This window comes from Schistocerca americana, chromosome 5 (assembly GCF_021461395.2).
Source record: "Schistocerca americana isolate TAMUIC-IGC-003095 chromosome 5, iqSchAmer2.1, whole genome shotgun sequence".
In the NCBI taxonomy this organism is placed as follows: domain Eukaryota; kingdom Metazoa; phylum Arthropoda; class Insecta; order Orthoptera; family Acrididae; genus Schistocerca; species Schistocerca americana.
The window spans coordinates 97389216-97412326 of record NC_060123.1 but is presented as its reverse complement, the minus strand read 5'-3'; the positions used below and the strand labels follow the sequence as shown (position 1 = coordinate 97412326).

The following is a 23111-nucleotide window of genomic DNA, read 5'->3' as shown; positions in this document are numbered from 1 at the left end:
AGTCTGTACATACCCAGCACAATAAGTGTGAGCGTCTTGAAAAGCTGATCTATAATGTTCAGCTTGTTATTTACATGTCTAAAGGCCGTTGGTTGTGTTGATCAAAAATTTCTAGATTGAAAACTAAAATATGGCATTAAAGGGATTTCGCTTGCATACATGGAGTCATATCTTAACAGTAGAAAAAAGGTCATCTTATTAACTAATTATACCAGAGGAATTAGTCTAAATTCGCAATTGGTTCATAACAAAAGGCATAACACTTAATCTTGCGATGAGTTCTATTATGACCTCCAAAAAGTAAAAATGACTTATGGTATGAGAAGTAGAGATCAAGAAGAAGAAGAAGAAGAAGAAGAAGAAGAAGAAGAAGAAGATAGGCAACTGCTCACCTGTAGCTGTCTGATGTATCGCACATAGAAACACTGAACTGTACACGGCATTTACACTAGCTTTGGAGCTCTTGCTCTTTCTGTAGCAAAAGAGCACACATTTGCACACACAACAACATAGACACCTAAATTACCACACCCATGGTTACAGTGAGACTGACTGTTGAGTATCAGTTATTGAGTGCAGTAGGTGGAGGTGGCAAGGGAGTAGGGAAGGAGATAGAGAGGTGATAGCAAGATAGTGTGAGGCAGGTTTTTCAACAGATGAATCAGTGGCTATACAAGAAGACAAAAGGAGTTCAGAGGGAAGAGCACATATGTGGTATCTTGCCCCTAGTGATATATGCTTCTACATTCTTACATTTTTTCTCTAGTCATTCCTGCTTAGCAATTTTGCGCTTCTTGTCAATCTCATTTTTGAGACGTTTGTATTCCCTTTTGCCTGCTTCATTTTCTCCTATCATCAATTAAATTCAATATCTTTTGTGTTACCCATGTATTTCTACTAGCCTTCATCTTTTTACCTACTTGATCCTCTGCTGCCTTCTGTATTTCATCTCTCAAAGCTACCCATTCTCCTTCTAATGTGTTCCTTTCCCCTGTTCCTTTCCCTAATGCTCCCTCTGAAACTCTCACCAATCTCTGGTTCTTTCAGTTTATCAAGGTCTCATCTCTCTCATAAACTTGTACTACTGTGGTGAGTGTGGGTGTCATGTCTATCTCAGCTGCAAAAAGCACCACTATGCTGTTTGTAGTAGCTTATCCACATTCCTATGTTTTTTTATTCATTATTGAAGCTACTCCTGCATTCCACTATCTGATTTTGTATTTATAACCATGCATTCACCTGACCAGAAGTCCTGTTCCTCTTGCCATGAAACTTCACCAATTCCCACTACATCTAACTTTAACGTATGCATTTACCTTTTTAAATTTTCAAGGCTACTTGCCTGATTAAAGGATTTGACATTTCACGCTCTGATCCATAGATTGCCAATTTTGTTTTTGCTGATAGCAATGTCCTCCTGAGTAGTCCCTGCTCAGATATCCAAATGGGGGACTATTGTACCTCTGGAATATTTTACCCAAGAGGATGTTATTGTCATTTAAAACCATACAGTAGAGTTGCATACCCTTGGGAAAAATTACAGCTGTAATGTTCCCTTACTTTCAGCGATTCGCAGTAATGGCACAGCAAGGCTGTATTGGTTGATGTTACAAGGCCAGTTCAGTCAATGATGTTAAGGCCAGTTCAGTCAATGATGTTACAAGGTCAGTTCAGTCAGTCATCCAGACTGTCACCTGTGCAACTACTGAAAAGGCTACTGCCTCTCTTCAAGAACCACGCGTTTATCTGGCCTCTCAACAGATATCTCTCCATTGTGGTTGCACCTATGGTACAGCTGTCTGTATCACTGAGACAAGCAAGCCTCCCCACCAACAGCAAGGTCCATGATTGCTTATTAGCCACACCTATTATAATTTGTCAGAATGTCTTGCCTCAAGGATGTAAAATGTAAAATGCTCACCGGTTGTCACTCGCTCTACCCCACTGCAGCTGCCTAATGCTCAAGAGTGAAAGAACTGTACAATGAAGTGAATAAGAAGTGTTTGTTAATAATGTCTGTGAACCAACACACGATAGTGCTTTGTTCACTATGTCAATGTGTGCAGTTTTTAACCTGAAACTGTTGCCAGAAGTCTCTTTTTCTTGGAAAACTTTTATGTTATGATTTACAAACACATTGTGGATTAACAAACTGTATATCCATAAGAGAATATTGTTAAGATAATATTGAAAAATATTTGTGCTGGAGGTTTACATGTTATGTACTCATATTACTTACTTCTTTTTCTCATAAAGTAGCATGTGTTCTCGAACATTTCAAAACACAATGGGCAGACATGACCTCCTCCTCCTTTAATTTTCCTCTGCCATCAACATCTTGCAAATAGGAGGGCACTGGCAGTCACTCCACTATAAAGTACATCACACTTGGCTATTAGGTGGCTGCAGTTGCATGGAGTGAGTGACAAACAACCAGTATGCACAAATATTTAAAAGCTGTACATTCAGAAGAACATAACTGAATGTGGCCTGTATTTTCACTTGTGGTCAGTCGCTGGGGCTGATATCTTGCTAGTGTGCTTTGTTCTCCTTTAAAATATGTTATCAAGTTGGTGATGTCTCCTTGTGAATTAAAATCTCATATACTGCTTTCTGCCATGGTGCTGTAATACCATCATAAGCCTAAAAAAAAGTTAAGCCTAGTATAAATAAAGTTAAGAGAGTACTATTCAACCATTACACTAAATGAGCAACCTGGCAGCGCACAGTTATAGTGTATATAGAGGAATGTGTTGTTACTGCAAACAGTTCATATCTTGGTTTTTGTGACAGTAATTGTGAAGTATCATAAAAGTATAAAATGAGTTGCAAAATAAAATACAGATATGAGGAGACTCTCACAACGCTTATAAACTTTGACCCGAATATTTCCTCTGTTGACAAAGTTGATGAATGTTGTGCAATCATGAGACTCCCTCATGTTATTGAAGGAGAGGTTTCTAATTGTATAACTTCTAGCCATTCTTGTCTAGTGTGTTTGAAGAACTCATCTTGTTCACATGAAAAGGGAGAGACTGGCTGAAACCCAAAATTGACAATAAGATATTTGGGTTAAATCTGGGGTTTATATCAAAAATTTTGGCAATGGAACATGGACGTGGTTTATTCATCACAGTAGACAAGAAACTCAACTGAACTGAGATAGAAACTGAAGCCATATGCAAGATGGTTTGAGTAAGGCTCAGTATTCAGAGTGGGTAGAAACCTATAATTAGATCCACTGACTACCAACCTGCCTCCGGATGTAACCACAAACTTTAGAGAAAACCTCAGCACTATAGTAAATACATTTCCCAATCGTATTGTCATAATAGGATGCCACTTTGATCAGACAGTAATTGATTGTAGTAGTTAGTGTTATAAGTGGTAGGTATTATAAGACATCCTGCGAAAGAATATTAAATATCTTTTCTGTAACCTACCTTAGAGCAGATAGATCAGAAGCCCAGTTGTGTAGGAAAACATTCTAGGAGAGAAAGACACTCCACGAAGGAATTATCTGAATGGGATGAAAATCAGTAGATGTGATGTACATGTACAGACGAGGACATCATTGCAATTTTAGAAAAGTTAATTGATTTATTCAAGAAAAGTAGCTTCACAAATTAAGCAAGTCAATAACATGTTGAGCTCCCTCTGGTCCTTATGCAAGCAGTTATTCGGCTTGACATTGATTGATAGATTTGTTGCATGTCCTCCTGAGGTATATCGTGCCAAATTCTGTTGAATTGATGCATTGATCGTCATAATACCAAACTGGTAGGAGGGTCCTCCCCATAATGCTCCAAGTATTCTCAATTGGGGAGACATCTTGTGACCTTGCTGACCAAGGTAGGGATTAGCAAGCACAAAGAGATGCAGTAGAAGCTCTCACTGTGTGTGGGCGGGCATTATCTTGCTGAAATGTAAATCCAGGATGGCTTGCTGAGAAGGGCAACAAAATGGAGCTTAGAATATCATTGACATACCACTGTGTTGTAAGGATATCATGAATGGCAACCAAAATGATCCGGCTATGAAAAGAAATGGCAATCGGGCTATCACTCCTGATTGTCAGGCCTTATGGCTGGTGATGGTCAGGTTGGTCTCCGACTGCTGTTTGGGGCATCTCCAGACATGTCTTTGCTAGTCATCAGAGCTCAGTTTGACAATTCTACTCCAGTCAATGCCTCCAATGACCAGCAAAGACATGCCAAGAGATGCCCCAGACAGTGGTGGGATACGAACCTGACTGTCACTGGCCATATAGCCTGACAACCAGGAGTGATTGGCTGGGGTACCATTTCTTTTCATAGCTGGATCCCTTTGGTTGTCATCAGTGGCACACTAGCAGCACAGCAATACATCAACAATATTCTATGCTCTATTTTGTTGGTTAGCACACTGGACTCGCATTCGGGAGGACGACGGTTCAATCCCGTCTCCGGCCATCCTGATTTGGGTTTTCCGTGATTTCCCTAAATCAGTTCAGGCAAATGCCGGGATGGTTCCTTTGAAAGGGCACGGCCGATTTCCTTCCCTAACCCGAGCTTGCGCTCCGTCTCTAATGACCTCGTTGTCGACGGGACGTTAAACACTAACCACGACCACCACCTCTATTTTGTTGCCCTTCATGGCAAGCCATCCTGGGCTTACATTTCAGCAAGCTAATGCCTGTCCACACACTGTGAGTTTCTATTGCTTGTCTTCGTGCTTACCAACCCCTGCCTTGACCAGCAAGGTCACCAGATATCTCCTCAGTTGAGAACATTTGTAGCATTATGGGCAGGGTTCTCCAAGCAGCTAGGGATCTTGATGATTACACCTGTTGTTGTTGTTGTTGTTGTTGTTGTTGTTGTTGTGGTCTTCAGTCCTGAGACTGGTTTGATGCAGCTCTCTATGCTACTCTATCCTGTGCTAGCTTCTTCATCTCCCAGTACCTACTGCAGCCTACATCCTTCTGAATCTGCTTAGTGTATTCATCTCTTGGTCTCCCTCTATGATTTTTACACTCCACGCTGCCCTCCAATACTAAATTGGTGATCCCTCGATGTCTCAGAACATGTCCTACCAACCGATCCCTTCTTCTAGTCAAGTTGTGCCACAAGCGTCTCTTCTCCCCAATTTTATTCAATACCTCCTCATTAGTTATGTGATCAACCCATCTAATCTTCAGCATTCTTCTGTAGCACCACATTTCAAAAGCTTCTATTCTCTTCTTGTCTAAGCTATTTATCATCCACGTTTCACTTCCAATTACACCTATTCAGTAGAATTTGGCACTATATCCCTCAGGAGGACATCCAACAACTCTGTCAATCAATACCAAGCCGAATGGCTGCTTTCATAAGAGCCAGAGGTGGACCAAAACATCATTGACTTTTTCGGTTTGTGAAGCTTTTCCTCTGGAGTAAATCATTTAATTTTTCTGAATTTGTAGTGATTTGTTTCTCTATCTAAGGTAGCAAATAGACCTGAGCTTTTTGAGGATATTCACATTGAAACTGGTGTCAGTCAGTTACCATTATACAATTTAGCAACAATGATTACCAAGTATAAATGGTGATTAAAACAAGTAGAAAGATTTGTAGTTCAATAAACTAAAGAGAGGCAGTCATGTGTGACAAGGTTTTAGTAATTATGCTTGTTTGCCTACTTAAAATTCACACATCAACTTTACTTAAAGATTGCCCTACAATTAACAGATGAAATATTGAAAGATGAAGTTTTACTGTCTTGTATGCAAAATAATGGAGTGAGAAATTAATTTATTTCTGCTCTCGTTTCCCATGCTATGACAACAGTTTTTAGTTTGATTGTTTCACTTGTCCATTTATACTTACATGTTGGTTTTATATCTTCAGTTTAATACCTTTCTAAATGATTGTATCATATGTGCCACACCTCATGTTTCTGCAATTACGCTGTTTTAGATTTACCACTTTATCACTTTAGTTTCCTTGCAGATATAATTTTTTCACATTTAAGGTCTACAGTTACTTGCTTTAGCACTAATACATCCACTTTTAGAATATTAATATAACTTCACAGAATTTTTGCTTTTGAATTCAATGTGGATATTAATATCATGTTTTGTTATGTAAATTTCAGATTTCCTTTAGTCAATTTTTCATGCAACCAATAGTTCAGTGTAAGACATAGAACTCCTCTTATCATGTACCTTAAAAGCTTTTTACAAAGTGCACTGTTAAGATTTTGCTTTTTAGTTATTATCAAATCACTGCTCTGTTCTACAGGTGTCACTGTCATCAAGTACACTGCGTTAACATACCACTGTTTTGAACACCGTTAGTGACATTTTCAAATGGTTATGTGTGTTTTGTTACTTTGCAGCATGAACACCATGAGACTTTGGGCACCTCAGCTGTTTGCCTCAATAGAAGAATATAATGAGTATCACAAGACTGATAATGGCAGTTTAGCATCAGCCTCTATCTGTGACATGATAACTTTCACTCCACCTGAGGATGAACTACACGGCGTAGAGGAAGGAACTTGTGGCGTGGTAAAAATACTTGCTTAACATTGGATAACTTAATTCTTTTTTTCCAATTTCTACATTCAGATTACTCTCATAGACAACAGAATGGTTCGCCACAAATTTGTGTACAGTAAGATATTGTAGAGAAAGGTCCTTTTCATACTTTAGAAGAACGTACAAATGGAATATACAAATGAATTGGCTGTGACTTCAGTTAAATAGCCAGCCTGGTACTGACACGGCCGAATATAAAATGTAGAGAATTTTTAGTAGAATAGCAAAAGTAGCACTTATTCTTTGGAGCTGTGTATGAGGAGTGTATTCATGATGAGTGAATACAATTATACTATGCTACTGCAGGGAAAACACATTCTCAGGGTAAATAATACAGTGATTCTAAAGTGTAAAAAGGTAGATATAAAGGGCAACCTTGTTAATGGATGTTACAATTTTCACCATATGAGGCTGTATGTCTAGAAATGCAATATAAATAGAGAGCATAGCCTCAAAGACAATTAAATTAATAGCTAAGATACTGATTGAATTAATCATGCTAGAGGAATCAAATTGTACTCTATATTCTGTGTGGACCATCCTTTTGATTTAAGAAGGCTGTAGAAGTTACTTATGGGAATTCCCTGAGAAGATGTTACAGATGAAGTCAGTGGTGGAAAAAGTTAAGATAACAACCCAACATAACACATAGAGACGTTGATATACATATATGCAAGATTGAAAATTTTGCTAGCTTTTGGACAAATTCTTTTTTCAAAGTTATAGATGAAGCGTGCACACACACACACACACACACACACACACACACACAGAGAGCGAGAGAGAGAGAGAGAGCGCTACATTGTCCTGAGACACTGTAACTGTGGAGGTGCATCATTATGTGTGTGTGTGTGTGTGTGTGTGTGTGTGTGTGTGTGTGTGGTCTCTCTAGCTCTGAAGAAAGTTTTATCCAAAAAGCTAGCAATGTCCTCATTCTTGTTTGTGTGTCTGTTCATGACTTGATAGTAATTTATGAAAAAATTTCAGCATTTTCCCCACATGTCTGTTTCGCACTAAAGATTTATGAGAATTAGTTAAGTTAAATATAAGTGTTCATTGGGAAGAAATGATTATGAATTAGCTGCATTTGCATAATTGCAAAAGGCTTTACACTGACTCATTGGATATTTATTTATTTATTTCTTGTTCCGTAGATCCAGTTAGTGAGTCAATCACATGGATATGGAACGTGTCAAATTGTACAGGTTTCAATTTAAACTTACAATAAATACAAGGGCAATTCAATGGCAAATTGTACATAGTTTAAGTAAGACATACTATAAATACAGTAACAGATACAATGTCAGCTAGATAACATAACTACCATTTGACAGAAAAAGGAGTTTCAAATAAAGGTTAAAGATAAGAGCACAAAGTTAGATATTAGGCCTACAAGAGTAAATACATGTACAGCCAATCTGTTGTTACAAAAAGTGCGCTAATGCCCAAATGCACAATAAAATCAATTGAACTACTTCTAGACACAATAAGTTTAGTGATGGTATACATTTTCTTTCAGGTATTCATCCACAGTATAATAAGATTTCTCTGTCAGGTAATCTTTGAGAACTTGTTTAAATTTTGGCAGTTCTGTATGAACACATTTGATATGTAGTGGTAGAGCATTGAACAGCTTAATGCTGGAGTAGTAAACTCCTTTTTGTACCAGAGTGAGACGTTTCATTTCTAAATGTAGATTGTTTTTGTTTCTGGTGTTATAACCATGGAATTTACTGTTGTCTTGGTAGATGGAATAATTTTTGCACACAAAGGTCAGCAAGGAAAAAATATACTGTGAGGCAGTTGTTAGGATACCTATCTTCCGAAACAAGTGCCTGCAAGAGTGTCTTTGATGGACCCCACACATTATTCTGATTGCTTTTTTTTGGATGGTGAAAACTTTTTTTGCAAGTGGTTGGTTCCCCCAGAATATGATAGCATATGACATCAATGAGTGGAAGTAGCCAAAGTAGGCAACCTTAATAGTGTCAACTTCAGCCACTGAAGAAATTACCGGTATGCACATGTACAGATGGTGTTAGTATTGCTTACACAAGGTATAAAAGGTACTGTGTTGGTGGAGCTGTCATTCATACTCAGGTGTTCAAGTGAAAAAGTTTCTGACATGATTATGACCCCACAACAGGAGTTAACAGACTTTGAATGCAAAATGATAGTTGGAGCTAAACACATAGAACATTCCATTTCAGAAATCATTAGGGAATTCAGTATTCAGCAATCCACAGTGTCAAGAGTGTGCTGAGAAAGCCACATTTCAGGCATTACCTCTTGCTGTGGACAACACAGTGGCTGACAGGTTTCATGACCGAGAGCAGCAGCATTTGCCTAGATTTGTCAGTGATAAGATTTTGCATAGAACTGTCAGTGCTAACAGATAAGCAACACTGCATAAAATCAATGTGGGTTATATGACAAACATGTCGGTTAGGACAGTGCAGCAAAATTTGGCGTTAATGAGCTATGGCAACAGACGACCGATGTGTGTGCCTTTGCTAACAGCACAACATCACCTGCAGTGCCTCTCCTGGGCTCATGACCATATTGGTTGGACTCTAGATGACTGGAAAACTGTGGTGGGTCAAATGAGGCCTAATTTCAGTTGGTGAGAGCTGATGGAAGTGTTAGAGTGTGATGCAGACCCCCATGAAGCCGTGCACCTAAGTTGTCAACAAGGCACTATACAAGCTAGTGGTGGCTCCATGTGGTGTGGGCCATGTCTACATTGAGTGACCTGAGTCCTCTGGTCCAGCTGAACCAATCATTGACTGTAAATAGTTGTGTTTGGCTACTTGGAGACCATTTTCAGCCATTCACAAACTTCATGTTCCTAAACATCGATGGAATTTTTATGAGTGGCAATACACCATGTTACAAAGAACATTCTGGACAATTCACGTGAGTGATTTGGCCACCCAGTTGCCCGATATGAATCCCATTGAACATTTACAAGACATTATTGAGAGATCAGTTCAAGCACAAAATCTGCTCTGGCAACACTTTTTCAATTATCAATGGCTATAGAAGCAGCTTGGCCCAATATTTCTGCAGGAGGCTTCTTCCAATGACTTGTTGGGTCCATGCCATGTTGAATTGCTGCACTATGCCAGGTGCAAGGAGGTCCAACACAATATTAGGTGGTATACCAAGACTTCTGTCACCTCACTGTATTGTTAATGACATGTTTCGTGCTGTTGACACATCTTCAAATTATGTACAAATTTTTGTTGCATGAAAATACGCAAACCTATCTGGCACCAACAATCACTGATGTTAGCAATAAAACCTTTTGCAACAGAGACTGTTTCTTCTTTTTGGAGTAATCAGTTACTGTTGCTGCACTAGGATCATATTGTGGAGTGAATAAAGTAATAGTTTTATGTGTAGACATTACAAACAAATGTATTTAAGAAGGGTAATAATAGAATTGTGTAATGCCAAAGAACAGACAGGTTACTGTGTACAAAAATACTATGTGTACCGAAGTCACAATTCAGCCTGACCATGAAGTCATCTGGACACACGGCAGGCCTAAGTGAACTCAAGTTAGTCATCAGATGTTTCTGCTGGCCACCTGTTTCTGCTATAACAGTTGTAGAATCATTTCAGGGTAAGCCAACACTCAGTAGCACAGAATTAACAGATCATGCGGTGTTAGAACTGGGACATCTATGGATTCACTGCAGGTTACAAGTCTTCTAAATTATATCTGAACACATTTTCTGAAAACTGTCTTGAACAACCAGTTAGACAACTGGCAAGTAATAGGAACATTTTAGACCTTTTGACAGTGTCAGTATAGAGATGGGGATTAATAAATTATTATGATGTCATCATAGTAATGTTGGGTACTTAAATTAATAAATCCATCAAAAGGATAGGAGAGTTATTATGCTAAGGGGGTAAACAGATAAATAATTGTTAGCATCCCAGATAAATAGTTGTTAGCATCCCACTTAGGCAATGGATGGACATCATTTAGTTCCAATATGACAGATGTAGAGGCATTACAGACAAGGTTTAAACTGATTGTAATTTGTACTCTGGAGTTGTATGTACCAAGTAAATGGATTAATGATGGAAAAGACTCTCCATAGTTTAATAATCAAATTTGGAAAATTCTGAGGAAGCAGAGAGTGTTGCACTCTTGGTTCAGAAAAGAACACGCGAATGTCAACAGGCAAAATTTAGCAGAAATTTGTGTGTCCATAATATGATCAATGCTTGAAGCACTCAAGAGGCTTTTATCCAGTCACTTGTCAGTCAGTCAAGGGTGACAATAGAAGAAAACAAAAAGAAAACTAGAGTTCTAAATTTCACTTTTATGAAATTATTCATGGAAGATCATACGAGTGTACTGTCATTTGACTGTCACACTGACTCCTGTATGGAGACATAGAAATAGACAACCATGGCATAGAGAGGCAAAACAAGTGAGACATCAGGTCCAGATGGAATCCAAGCTTAGTCTTACAGAGAGTACTCAGCAGCATTGCCCTCTAACGTAGCTTCTATTTATCACGAATATCTCCCCCAGTGCAAAGTGCCAAGTGACTAGAAAAAAGTGCAGGTTATTCCTGTATATAAGGAAGGTAAAAGAATGGACTCACATAACTACATACCAATATCCTTAACATTGGTTTCCTGCAGAATTCTTGAATACATTCTGAGTAGAAAAAAATCCCTCATGCAAAACTGTGCTTGCTGTTTCTCACATGAAACAATTTGAACTATGGATGAAGGGGAGCAGGCAGATTCCATATTTCTAGATTTCCAGAAAGCATTTGTCATGGTGCCCCATTGTAGGCTGTTAATGAAGGTCCGAGCATGTGGATTAGGTTCCCAGATATGTGACTGACTTAAAGACTTTAAGTAATAGAACCCAGTACATTGTCCTGATGGCAAGTGTTCATCAGAGACAAAGGTATTGTCAGGCTGTTTGCTGATGACGCTGTGGTGTGCAAAAAGGTGTCATCATTGAGTGACTGTAGGAGAATACAAGATGACTTAGACAGAATTTCTAGTTGGTGTGATGAATGGCAGCTTGCTCTAAATGTAGAAAAATATAAGTTAATGCAAGTGAGTGGGAAAAACAATACTGTAATGTTTGAATACAACATTATTAGTGTGGAGCATGACAGTCATATCGATTAAATACCTAGGAGTAATGTTGCAAAGTGATATGAAATAGAATGAGCACATCAGATGGATAGTATGGAAGGCTACTGCTCAACATTGAATAATTGGCAGAATTTTGGGAAAGTGTATCTCATCTGCAAAGGAGATGCATATAGAATGTTTGTGCTACCCTTCTTGAGTACTGTTTGATGGTTTTGGATCCTCAGATGTCAGATTAAATGAAGACATCAAATTCAGATGTGTGCTGCTCGAACTCAAATAACGATGACTGGAGGGAAGACGACACTCTCTTCGTGAAGCAGGATTGCATGAAGACTGAGGGTGTGCCTTTCTGTTTTTTGAAAATGCAGATTATACTCATGTATGTTAATTGTAATTAGTCAAAAATGAAAAAAATGAATGTAAAGAGGCAGATGGCAAAACGAGAGAAAGTAAAGAGATCCCAGCTTGCTTCGTTACACACTCAGCAATACGGTGCACCACCACACCACTCATGAATGGAACAGAATGGTGTTATGAGCAGTCCACAGGCATGAAAGTATGTTATAATTGAACACATCCAGCATACTAATGAAAGGAATTTGCAAACCTACAATTGTAACTTACTAATCAGTGCAATGGTGAGCACCAGATTTCCATCATACTGACTGAATGTTCTCACTAGGAATGTCTTTGATTGAGCAACTTGGAAGTAAATGTCCCCTATAAAATTTTGGGGTCTACAGAATCTAAGAGCATGTATAAGTTCCATAAAATGCAAGCATATTCATTTTTGCATTCTGCACCATTCAATTCTTATTTAGTTACAGTATGTGTTATTTGATCTGTGTGAAGCTTTTGCACAATCCTAAGTGAGAGTTTTGAACAAATGCCTCATGCTTTTTTTTTAAAAAAAATAATTAATAAAGACTCCTCTAATTGTCTCATATTTTACAGGCTATGATTAACAGCACTGTGTATGTGAACAACATGACCATTGCTGCAATATCTGGATTGTTCTACATTTTTGCTGGTTTTCTCGTAAACCTTGTCGGAAAGAAAGCTATAATGTGTAAGTCTACTTGATCTCTCAAAATAAAATTAGTTTCAAAGGAGATTTTTGTTTGAACTCTTTAAGTAGTGTATTTTATGCTTAATTCTTGAGTAAACAAACAATAAAAGCAAATAAAATTGTAAACCAAAGCATTGAAATATTCCTGTTCACAACTAGGATGTAAACCAGTTGTACGAGGGCTATCCAGAAAATAACAGATATTTTGGCCCAGGACAGTGGTAGGTGGGGCTATAGGTGCTGCCTTGGTGCCATAACGTTCCTACACTCAGTACGAATCCAGCATTGGTAGTGTGTGGTCTGCATGTCTGTTACTTTGTTTTCTGTGATGTATTGAAATGGGTGCTGCAATACAAAACTCCACCACTTGTGAGGTGCATTCTGTAATTTGGTTTTTGTTGGCAAAAAGTGCAGCCCAATTGAATTTTATTGTGACCTTTGTGATGTGTATGGAAAAGGAATGAGTGAAAGCCGAGTGAGGCAGTGCTGCATTGATTTTAAAAATGGCCATACTGCAGTGATAAGCAACTGACAAACTGTTGATGAACATCAATGACAAAATTCGTGAAAATTGTCGTTTCATGATTACAGAACTTTTGCAACAGTTTCTCCAAATTTCACGGAGTTTGGTACATAAAATTGTGATGGAGAAGCTCGTTTACCACAAATTTTGGGCAAAGTGGGTTCCCAAAAGCATATCACAGGCAGCAGATTTCTACAGAGACAGTATTGAAGGTATAAGGGCCTCAATTTGAATGGTGATGATGTAGAAAAATAGCTTAAGAGTGTACCTTTAATGTGTGTATAGTAAAATTTGGTTTTCCCATATTGTTAATTTTTTATTACAAAATGTTTGTTACTTTCTGGGCAGTCCTCATAAATTTAAGTTTATAAATTGCAGTTTTCTCATTAATACAGAGTTTGTTGCAAAAGGTGCCTGTCTTTCACTATCCTCTCAGATAGGGTGAAACCTCTGTGAATAGCTTTATATATTGACCTTGGCGTCCTAGTCTGGAGATTATTAAGGAAAAGATGCTTGTTTTAATCAAACAGTGGGAAGTCCAGGATGGAATGTAACAATATTATGAAAATGAGGTTGCCCTTGTGTAACCTGATACCAAAGACCATTCCATACACACTCCATGACAAAAAATATGAATCTCTCAAAAGATGTGGTCGGATGTCACAGTAAGATTGTATACGGTCTGCTTGTGTCTGTATGTGTGGATGGATATGTGCGTGTGTGCGAGTGTATACCTGTCCTTTTTTCCCCCTAAGGTAAGTCTTTCCGCTCCCGGGATTGGAATGACTCCTTACCCTCTCCCTTAAAACCCACTTCCTTTCGTCTTCCCCTCTCCTTCCCTCTTTCCTGATGAGGCAACAGTTTGTTGCGAAAGCTTGAATTTTGTGTGTGTGTTTGTGTTTGTTTGTGTGTCTATCGACCTGCCAGCGCTTTTGTTCGGTAAGTCACCTCATCTTTGTTTTTATATATAATTTTTCCCACGTGGAATGTTTCCTTCCATTATATTGATATCATTAATTTGAATCCAACAATTACGTTTGTTATTGTCACTGTTCCATTTCGAAATCTTTTCTGTCGTCTTATTTTCCTCTTTCTGTTTTTGCCAGTAGTTTCACTTTGTATTCACCTTCTCCTTTTTACCGTAATCTGCTATACTATTTTATCCCGCCTATATATATACTCAACAATACGTAACCCACTTCCAAACCATAACCAAAAAATTTTTTTGCCGCTTTCAGCACTACCGCCGCTATAATATCCACCGTTTCTAGTTCACAAACAGCTCCTTTCACCTTTTAAACAACCATTTCGGCCAGTTCTAATAACTTTCGCTTTATTTCCATTTCCGTTTTTCCCACATCACCGATCATTTTTAGCCGCTTCCCACAGGTTTTAACGCCATTATTTCTTCGTCAGACAATTGTTAGCCTCATTTTCATAATCTGCCACCACAATACCACTCCTTTTAATATACTACACGCAGTTTTTTCGAAATTTTCCCGAATTTCTCCGTCTTTAATGTGTTTTGGCGGCAACACAACCACCTAACCTTTATGCACATCGTTGTCTACCAACCCAAGTCCAACATAGCCCAGCTGTAACCAACACCTTTTCGCCTTTTTTCATTCCAGATCTCCAGTTTCTTTCCGGTTCACCTTTATCTCTCCCCATATATTTTTATTTTCATTTTCATTTCACCTCAGGTTACACTTTCCACCTTCTAACACCATGTCACCCTCACAACACCCCCACAATGACCCCATTAAGTTTTATTTACATTCCCTCCGCAAACATGCCTTCGCCCTAGCCAGATTACGCTCGCATATTTTATTTTCTCAGGCTTGTCTGACATTTGGCATTACCCCCAAAGGCCTCACACTCAAAGTTCCCATCTCTGGCTGCAACCCTTCCTTCCATCAGTCCCTATACCAGTTCCAAACTGAACAACCCATTGCCCTCACCCACCTAATCCTTTACCTACACATCAACTCAGCCAATGAACACACCCGTCAACTCCTATCCTTAATAAAAGTCCTTAATCTTTCCTCCCCCACATCCACACCGGCTGTTCAGAGCATCCTCCTACAGGCCAACCGTAAATTAGAACAGCATGCCACCCTCCACCTCAAAAAACTATCCAATCTCCTGGTTTCCCACCTCCGGAAAGGCAACTCACTCACCCTTCACAACCTTTCCAGCAAACCTCAACCTCCTCTCATTGCACACAAACCCAGTCTCTCCCATCTACTCAATCTCCCACTTCCAGCTCCACTCCCTCCAAAACCTCAAAATTCCGATCAACACAATCTGGAACCACAACACCCTAATTCAGTAGTTAACCTTTCCTCCAAACCTCTCTCCCAATCCGAAACCTCTGTCCTATCCAAAGGCCTCACCTTCAGCCCCACTCCCAGATTCAACCAAACAGCCCTCGTCAAAGATTTACTGTCCTACACCCGTACTCTCTGCTGGAAGTATCACTTTGCCACGAAGAAAAATGATCCTAATCCTACTCCTAATGATCCGACTCCTCAAGACACCATCCAAATTGAACCCTGCCTGGAACAGTTCCGTCCTCCGTCACAGCGGGACCCACCTCCTCTTCCTCAAAATCACCCTCTCCAAACCTTCCAGGAATTTCTGACTTCCAGCCTTGCATCTCAATCCTTCTTAAAAAACCTTAATCCTACACCCAACATCACCACTGCTGAAGCCCAGGCTATCCGTGATCTGAAGGCTGACCGATCCATCGTCATTCTTCCGGCGGACAAGGGTTCCACGACTGTGGTACTTGATCGTCGGGAGTATGTGGCTGAGGGACTGCGTCAGCTTTCAGACAACACCACATACAAAGTTTGCCAAGGTAACCCCATTCCCGATGTCCAGGCGGAGCTTCAAGGAATCCTCAAAACCTTAGGCCCCCTGCAAAACCTTTCACCTGACTCCATCAACCTCCTGACCCCACCGACACCCCGCACCCCTACCTTCTACCTTCTTCCTAAAATCCACAAACCCAATCATCCCGGCCGCCCCATTGTAGCTGGTTACCAAGCCCCCACAGAACGCATCTCTGCCTACGTAGATCAACACCTTCAACCCATTACATGCAGTCTCCCATCCTTCATCAAGGACACCAACCACTTCCTTGAACGCCTGGAATCCTTACCCAATCTGTTACCCCCGGAAACCATCCTTGTAACCATTGATGCCACGTCCTTATACACAAATATTCCGCACGTCCAGGGCCTCGCTGCGATGGAGCATTTCCTTTCACGCCGATCACCTGCCACCCTACCTAAAACCTCTTTCCTCATCACCTTAGCCAGCTTCATCCTGACCCACAACTTCTTCACTTTTGAGGGCCAGACATACCAACAATTAAAGGGAACAGCCATGGGCACCAGGATGGCCCCCTCGTACGCCAACCTATTCATGGGTCGCTTAGAGGAAGCCTTCTTGGTTACCCAAGTCTGCCAACCCAAAGTTTGGTACAGATTTATTGATGACATCTTCATGATCTGGACTCACAGTGAAGAAGAACTCCAGAACTTCCTCTCCAACCTCAACTCCTTTGGTTCCATCAGTTTCACCTGGTCCTACTCCAAATCCCATGCCACTTTCCTTGACGTTGACCTCCACCTGTCCAATGGCCAACTTCACACGTCCGTCCACATCAAACCCACCAACAAGCAACAGTACCTCCATTATGACAGCTGCCACCCATTCCACATCAAACGGTCCCTTCCCTACAGCCTAGGTCTTCGTGGCAAACGAATCTGCTCCAGTCCGGAATCCCTGAATCATTACACCAACAACCTGAAAACAGCTTTCGCATCCCGCAACTACCCTCCCGACCTGGTACAGAAGCAAATAACCAGAGCCACTTCCTCGTCCCCTCAAACCCAGAATCCCCCACAGAAGAACCACAAAAGTGCCCCACTTGTGACAGGATACTTTCCGGGACTGGACCAGACTCTGAATGTGGCTCTCCAGCAGGGATACGACTTCCTCAAATCCTGCCCTGAAATGAGATCCATTCTTCATGAAATCCTCCCCACTCCGCCAAGAGTGTCTTTCCGCCGTCCACCTAACCTTCGTAACCTGTTAGTTCATCCCTATGAAATCCCCAAACCACCTTCCCTACCCTCTGGCTCCTATCCTTGTAACCGCCCCCGATGCAAAACCTGTCCCATGCACCCTCCCACCACCACCTACTCCAGTCCTGTAACCCGGAAGGTGTACACGATCAGAGGCAGAGCCACGTGTGAAAGCACCCACGTGATTTACCAACTGACCTGCCTACACTGTGATGCATTCTATGTGGGAATGACCAGCAACAAACTGTCCATTCGCATGAATGGACACAGGCAGACAGTGTTTGTTGGTAATGAGGATCACCCTGTGGCTAAACATGCCTTGGTGCACAGCCAGCACATCTTGGCACAGTGTTACACCGTCCGGGTTATCTGGATACTTCCCACCAACACCAACCTATCCGAACTCCGGAGATGGGAACTTGCCCTTCAGTATATCCTCTCTTCTCGTCATCCGCCAGGCCTCAATCTCCGCTAATTTCAAGTTGCCGCCACTCATACCTCACCTGTCTTTCAACAACTTCTTTGCCTCTACACTTCTGCCTCGACTGACATCTCTGCCCAAACTCTTTGTCTTTAAATATGTCTGCTTGTGTCTGTATGTGTGGATGGATATGTGCATGTGTGCGAGTGTATACCTGTCCTTTTTTCCCCCTAAGGTAAGTCTTTCCGCTCCCGGGATTGGAATGACTCCTTACCCTCTCCCTTAAAACCCACTTCCTTTCGTCTTCCCCTCTCCTTCCCTCTTTCCTGATGAGGCAACAGTTTGTTGCGAAAGTGGTCTTTAAATATGTCTGCTTGTGTCTGTATGTGTGGATGGATATGTGCGTGTGTGCGAGTGTATACCTGTCCTTTTTTCCCCCTAAGGTAAGTCTTTCCGCTCCCGGGATTGGAATGACTCCTTACCCTCTCCCTTAAAACCCACTTCCTTTCGTCTTCCCCTCTCCTTCCCTCTTTCCTGATGAGGCAACAGTTTGTTGCGAAAGCTTGAATTTTGTGTGTGTGTTTGTGTTTGTTTGTGTGTCTATCGACCTGCCAGCGCTTTTGTTCGGTAAGTCACCTCGTCTTTGTTTTTATATATAAGATTGTATACTTACGCACCACTGGCAAGTGTGTAAATGAGTTGTAATTCTGTGCTACAGGTACAACAGCCACTAGAGTATATTAGTGTCGTTCAAGTTGAGTGTTATTTACAGGCCTTTTAGGCTATGTAGGGGGCATGAACTGCATTAGATGTTGAGTGATCATTGTGTGCCACATACTCTTGTGAGACAGCATTGCCAGCACATCGCAGAGTTTGAATGGGGCTTCATTGTGACTCTCCAATTGGCCAGCTGGTTGAATCGTGCAATATCCAGGTTTCTGGAACATGTGGATGTGACTGTGACCCAGTGTTGGACTGCATGGGAATGAGGGGGTAGGCGTTTTCATTGCCGAGATTCCAGTTGACCACATTTGACCACCATAAAGGAGGATGACCCTAATGTGCACCAAGGACATCATAACCCCTTCACATGTGCACCTGCCATCTGAGCACAAGTACTCTGTGTACTCCCCCACCACAGATCAGAGACTAGAAGCAGGTGGACGAGGGAAATACCATCCCGTGCATAGGCCGCCATCAGTACCGCAACATGTATGGCTGCATTTGGAGTGGTATTTTGACTGGGGAAGCATTGATTGTTGATGAATGATGTCGCATTGGGTTCAGTGATGAATCATGGTTCTACTCTACTCTGAATGACCATGATCCACAGGTACGGAGGTGACTTCAGGAGAGGTCCCGTTCTTCCAATTTTTTCGAGAGGTAGAGTAATGTTACTCCTTGTATCACATTGTGGGGAGCCATTGCGTATGATATATGGTTGCAGAGGGTTGTAATTGAAGGAGATCTGACAGCATAGCAGTACATCACAGGTATCCTGTGTCCTCACGTGTTTCCTCTCATATGACAGTATTGTGGTACCATTTTTCAACAGGACAATGCTCATCGTCACATGGCACATGGCTCTATAAGGCATCTGTGTGATGTTGAAGTACTCTGACGGCAGATCTCTTCCTAATAGAAAATGTGTGGGACCATCTCGGATGTCAGGTCTGTACTGTTACCAGTATCGATGTTTTCAGTGACAGATTACAAGAGTTGTGGACAAGCTTGCATCAAAAGAGGATGCAGTAGCTTTGTGACACCATTCCCAACTGAATCATTGCCCACACCCAGGCCAGAGGGGGTTCAATGTCATACTGATAAATGGGCATGTTCTGCCCTGCATCTAGTACGTCAGTGTTCAGGAGGTGGGCACTGCATGCTCCTATATAATCATCTTGAAATACAAATCCAGTGTCAAAATGTCGACTTAGGGCTGGACTACAGGCTGAAGGATCTTATCCTAATATTACACAGCCCTCAAGTTACCCTTAATATTGATAGCTTTGTCTGACATACTTTCATCAACTGGTCCAAAATATGACTGACTCTTCACTCTGCTAAACCTATACAACAGCTTGTCTGAAATGGTGCGTAGTCACCTCCACACTCTTCTGTGGCAATTATCAGGCATCAGACAAATCCTGCACTCATTGGTGAAGATAACATAACACTGTTGATTCTAGTTACATTCTAGATGCATCCTGGCCACCCTCTTTGCACACCACAGTGCTAGGGGTTCGCACTGTTGTTAATAACAGATGCCCAGAACCCAAATTGATTTTGCGAAGTCAGTCGTATACTGTCTGGGTCATACAGATTCCAAACTGACTGACTGCACAGTTCTATTGTACTCTCATCCAGGTACCTATGTGCTATAATTTTTAGACATGGTTGTCAGATGGTGTTGTTGACTATGGGTGATCATCAAGGAATATCTTCAATGTTTTGTGTCTCACTGCACTGAGAACAGATTTAATTTTACCTCTGTTACACAGGTTCTGCTCTGATGAAAAGCATATTGGGAATGTATTTTCCGATTAAAGGAAAAAAAAACTTGAGAAAGCTAGAATATAATATGCCAGTCATGAGGACACGCAAAACTTCGTTTTGAACAGTTTAAAAAGTCTGAACTTTATTTCTCTCTATTTTTATATAGTATTATAATTGCAGTAAATCATTGATATTTGTATGCTGCAGTAACTGAAATTATAAGAAAAATGTATTGGAACAATTATACATATTGTAAAATGTGGAGTTCTGTACATTAAGGGATTCTATTGAATTAACATTAATTTATAACTCTTTATATATTGTCTTTCAGTGACAGGATATGCTGTTGCTGCTAGCTGTTCACTGGCCATTTACTGGTCATATACATCTGGAGCAGCTTTAGCATTCATATCCATTTATGTTTCCCTCGTTGGAGTTTGCCACATAACAAGTTTGGCCTTTGTTGTTGATATATTTCCAACAAGTCTCAGGTACAGTATAACATTTTAAGCTTGGAGAACTAGTTCTCTTCTCACAAAAATACTATTTTCATACCCGCACCTGTTTTTAGATGTTAAATAATAGTCAAATACAGATATTACTCATCTAATTCACAAATAAATTGAAGAAAGTTCCAAAATGTTCTGCTAATTTGTATTTAATTTCATTATCATTTTTCACTTACATCATGTTCATAATTATAAGGCTTGTCAATATAGGCTGCAAAATGTTACTCCATTAAGATCTGAGATGAGGGAGAGGGGAGGGTGGGGGGATTATGAGGATCCTTAGTTAAATCTGAATGTGGATTATGGATACTAACCAGAATAAATCCCAGTGCCCAAATGAAACATCCATATCTACTCAACAGGCTACTGTACAGTGCATTGTGGAGCGTACTGTGTGTGAAGGTTATGAATTATCTGGTCTACAAGAAAGGTTGCTGCCTGTTCAGAAACGATAGATTAGTCTGGCCTCTCTGCATACAGGATGCTCCATTGATCATGACCAGGCTAAATATCTCACGAAATAAGCATCAAACAAAAAAACTACAAAGAACGAAACTTGTCTAGCTTGAAGGGGTAAACCGGATGGCGCTATGGTTGGCCCACTAGATAGCGCTGCCATAGGCCAAACAGATATCAACTGTGTTTTTTTAAATAGGATTCCCCATTTTTTATTACATATTCGTGTAGTATGTAAAGAAATATGAATGTTTTAGTTGAACCACTTTTTTTGCTTTGTGGTAGATGGTGCTGTAACAGTCACAAACATATGGCTCACTATTTTAGGCAAACAGTTGGTAACAGGTAGGTTTTTTAAATTAAAATACAGAACGTAGGTAGATTTGAACATTTTATTTCAGTTTTTCAATGTGATACATGTACCTTTGTGAACTTATCGTTTCTGAGAACGCATGCTGTTACAGCGTGATTACCTGTAAATACCACAATAATGCAATAAATGCTCAAAATGATGTCTGTCAACCTCAATGCATTTGGCAATATGTGTAATGACATTCCTCTCAACAGTGAGTAGTTCGCCTTCCGTAGTGTTCGCACATGCATTGACGATGCGCTGGCACATGTTGTCAGGCATTGTCAGTGGATCACGATAGCAAATATCCTTCAACTTTCCCCACAGGAAGGAACTCGGGGACGTCAGATCTGGTGAACATGCGGGCCATGGTATGGTGTTTCGATGATCAATCCACCTGTCATGAAATATGCTATTCAATATCTCTTCAACCGCACGCGAGCTATGTGCCATACATCCATCATGTTGGAAGTACATCGCCATTCTGTCATGCAGGGAAACATCTTGTAGTAACATAGGTAGAACATTACATAGGAAATCAGCATACATTGCACTATTTAGTTTTCCATCGATAAAATGGGGGCCAATTATCCTTCCTCCCATAATGCCGCACCATACATTAACCCGCCTAGGTCCCTGATGTTCCACTTGTTGCAGCTATCATGGATTTTCCATTTCCCAATAGTGCATATTATGCCTGTTTACGTTACCGCGGTTGGTGAATGATGCTTTGTCACTAAATAGAAAGCATGCAAAAAACCTGTCATCATCCCATAATTTCTCTTGTGCCCAGTGGCAGAACTGTACACGACATTCAAAGTCATCACCATGCAATTCCTGATGCACAGAAATATGGTACAGGTGCAATCATTATTGATTTAGCATTCCCAACACCGATGTATTTGAGATTCCCGATTCTTGCACAGTTTGTCTGCTGCTGATGTGCGGATTAGCCACTACATCAGCTAAAACACATACTTGGGCATCATCATTTGTTGCAGGTCGTGGTTGACATTCCACATGTGTCTGAACACTTCCTGTTTCCTTAAATAACATAACTATCCAGCGAACGGTCCAGACACTTGGATGGTGTCGTCCAGGATACCGAGCAGCATACATAGCACATGCCCGTTAGGCATTTTGATCACATTATCCATACATCAACATGATATTGACCTTTTCCGCAATTGGTAAATGGTCCATTTTAACATGAGTAATGTATCACGAAGCAAATACCGTCCGTACTGGCGGAATGTTACATGATACCATGTACTTATATATTTGTGACTATTACAGCACCATCTATCACAAAGCGAAAAAAGTGGTCCAACTAAAACATTCATATTTCTTTACGTGCTACACGAATATGTAATAAAAATGGGGGTTCCTATTTAAAAAAATGCAGTTGATATCCGTTTGACCTATGGCAGCGCCATCCGGTTTCCCCCTTCAAGCTAGACAAATTTCGTTCTTTGTAGTTTTTTTGTTTGCTG

At 40.5% G+C, this 23111-nt stretch overlaps 1 protein-coding gene across 1 annotated transcript in view; it reads left to right on the top strand.

Moving 5' to 3' along the window:
* Positions 1–23111, top strand: part of LOC124616145 (synaptic vesicle glycoprotein 2C-like) — a 408872-nt gene that overhangs the window by 360838 nt on the left and 24923 nt on the right. Inside the window, exons 8-10 of the mRNA XM_047144418.1 lie at positions 6355–6526; positions 12650–12764; positions 20633–20792. Of these exons, the coding sequence (XP_047000374.1) occupies positions 6355–6526; positions 12650–12764; positions 20633–20792 (447 nt within the window). The remainder of the gene's footprint in view (positions 1–6354; positions 6527–12649; positions 12765–20632; positions 20793–23111) is intronic.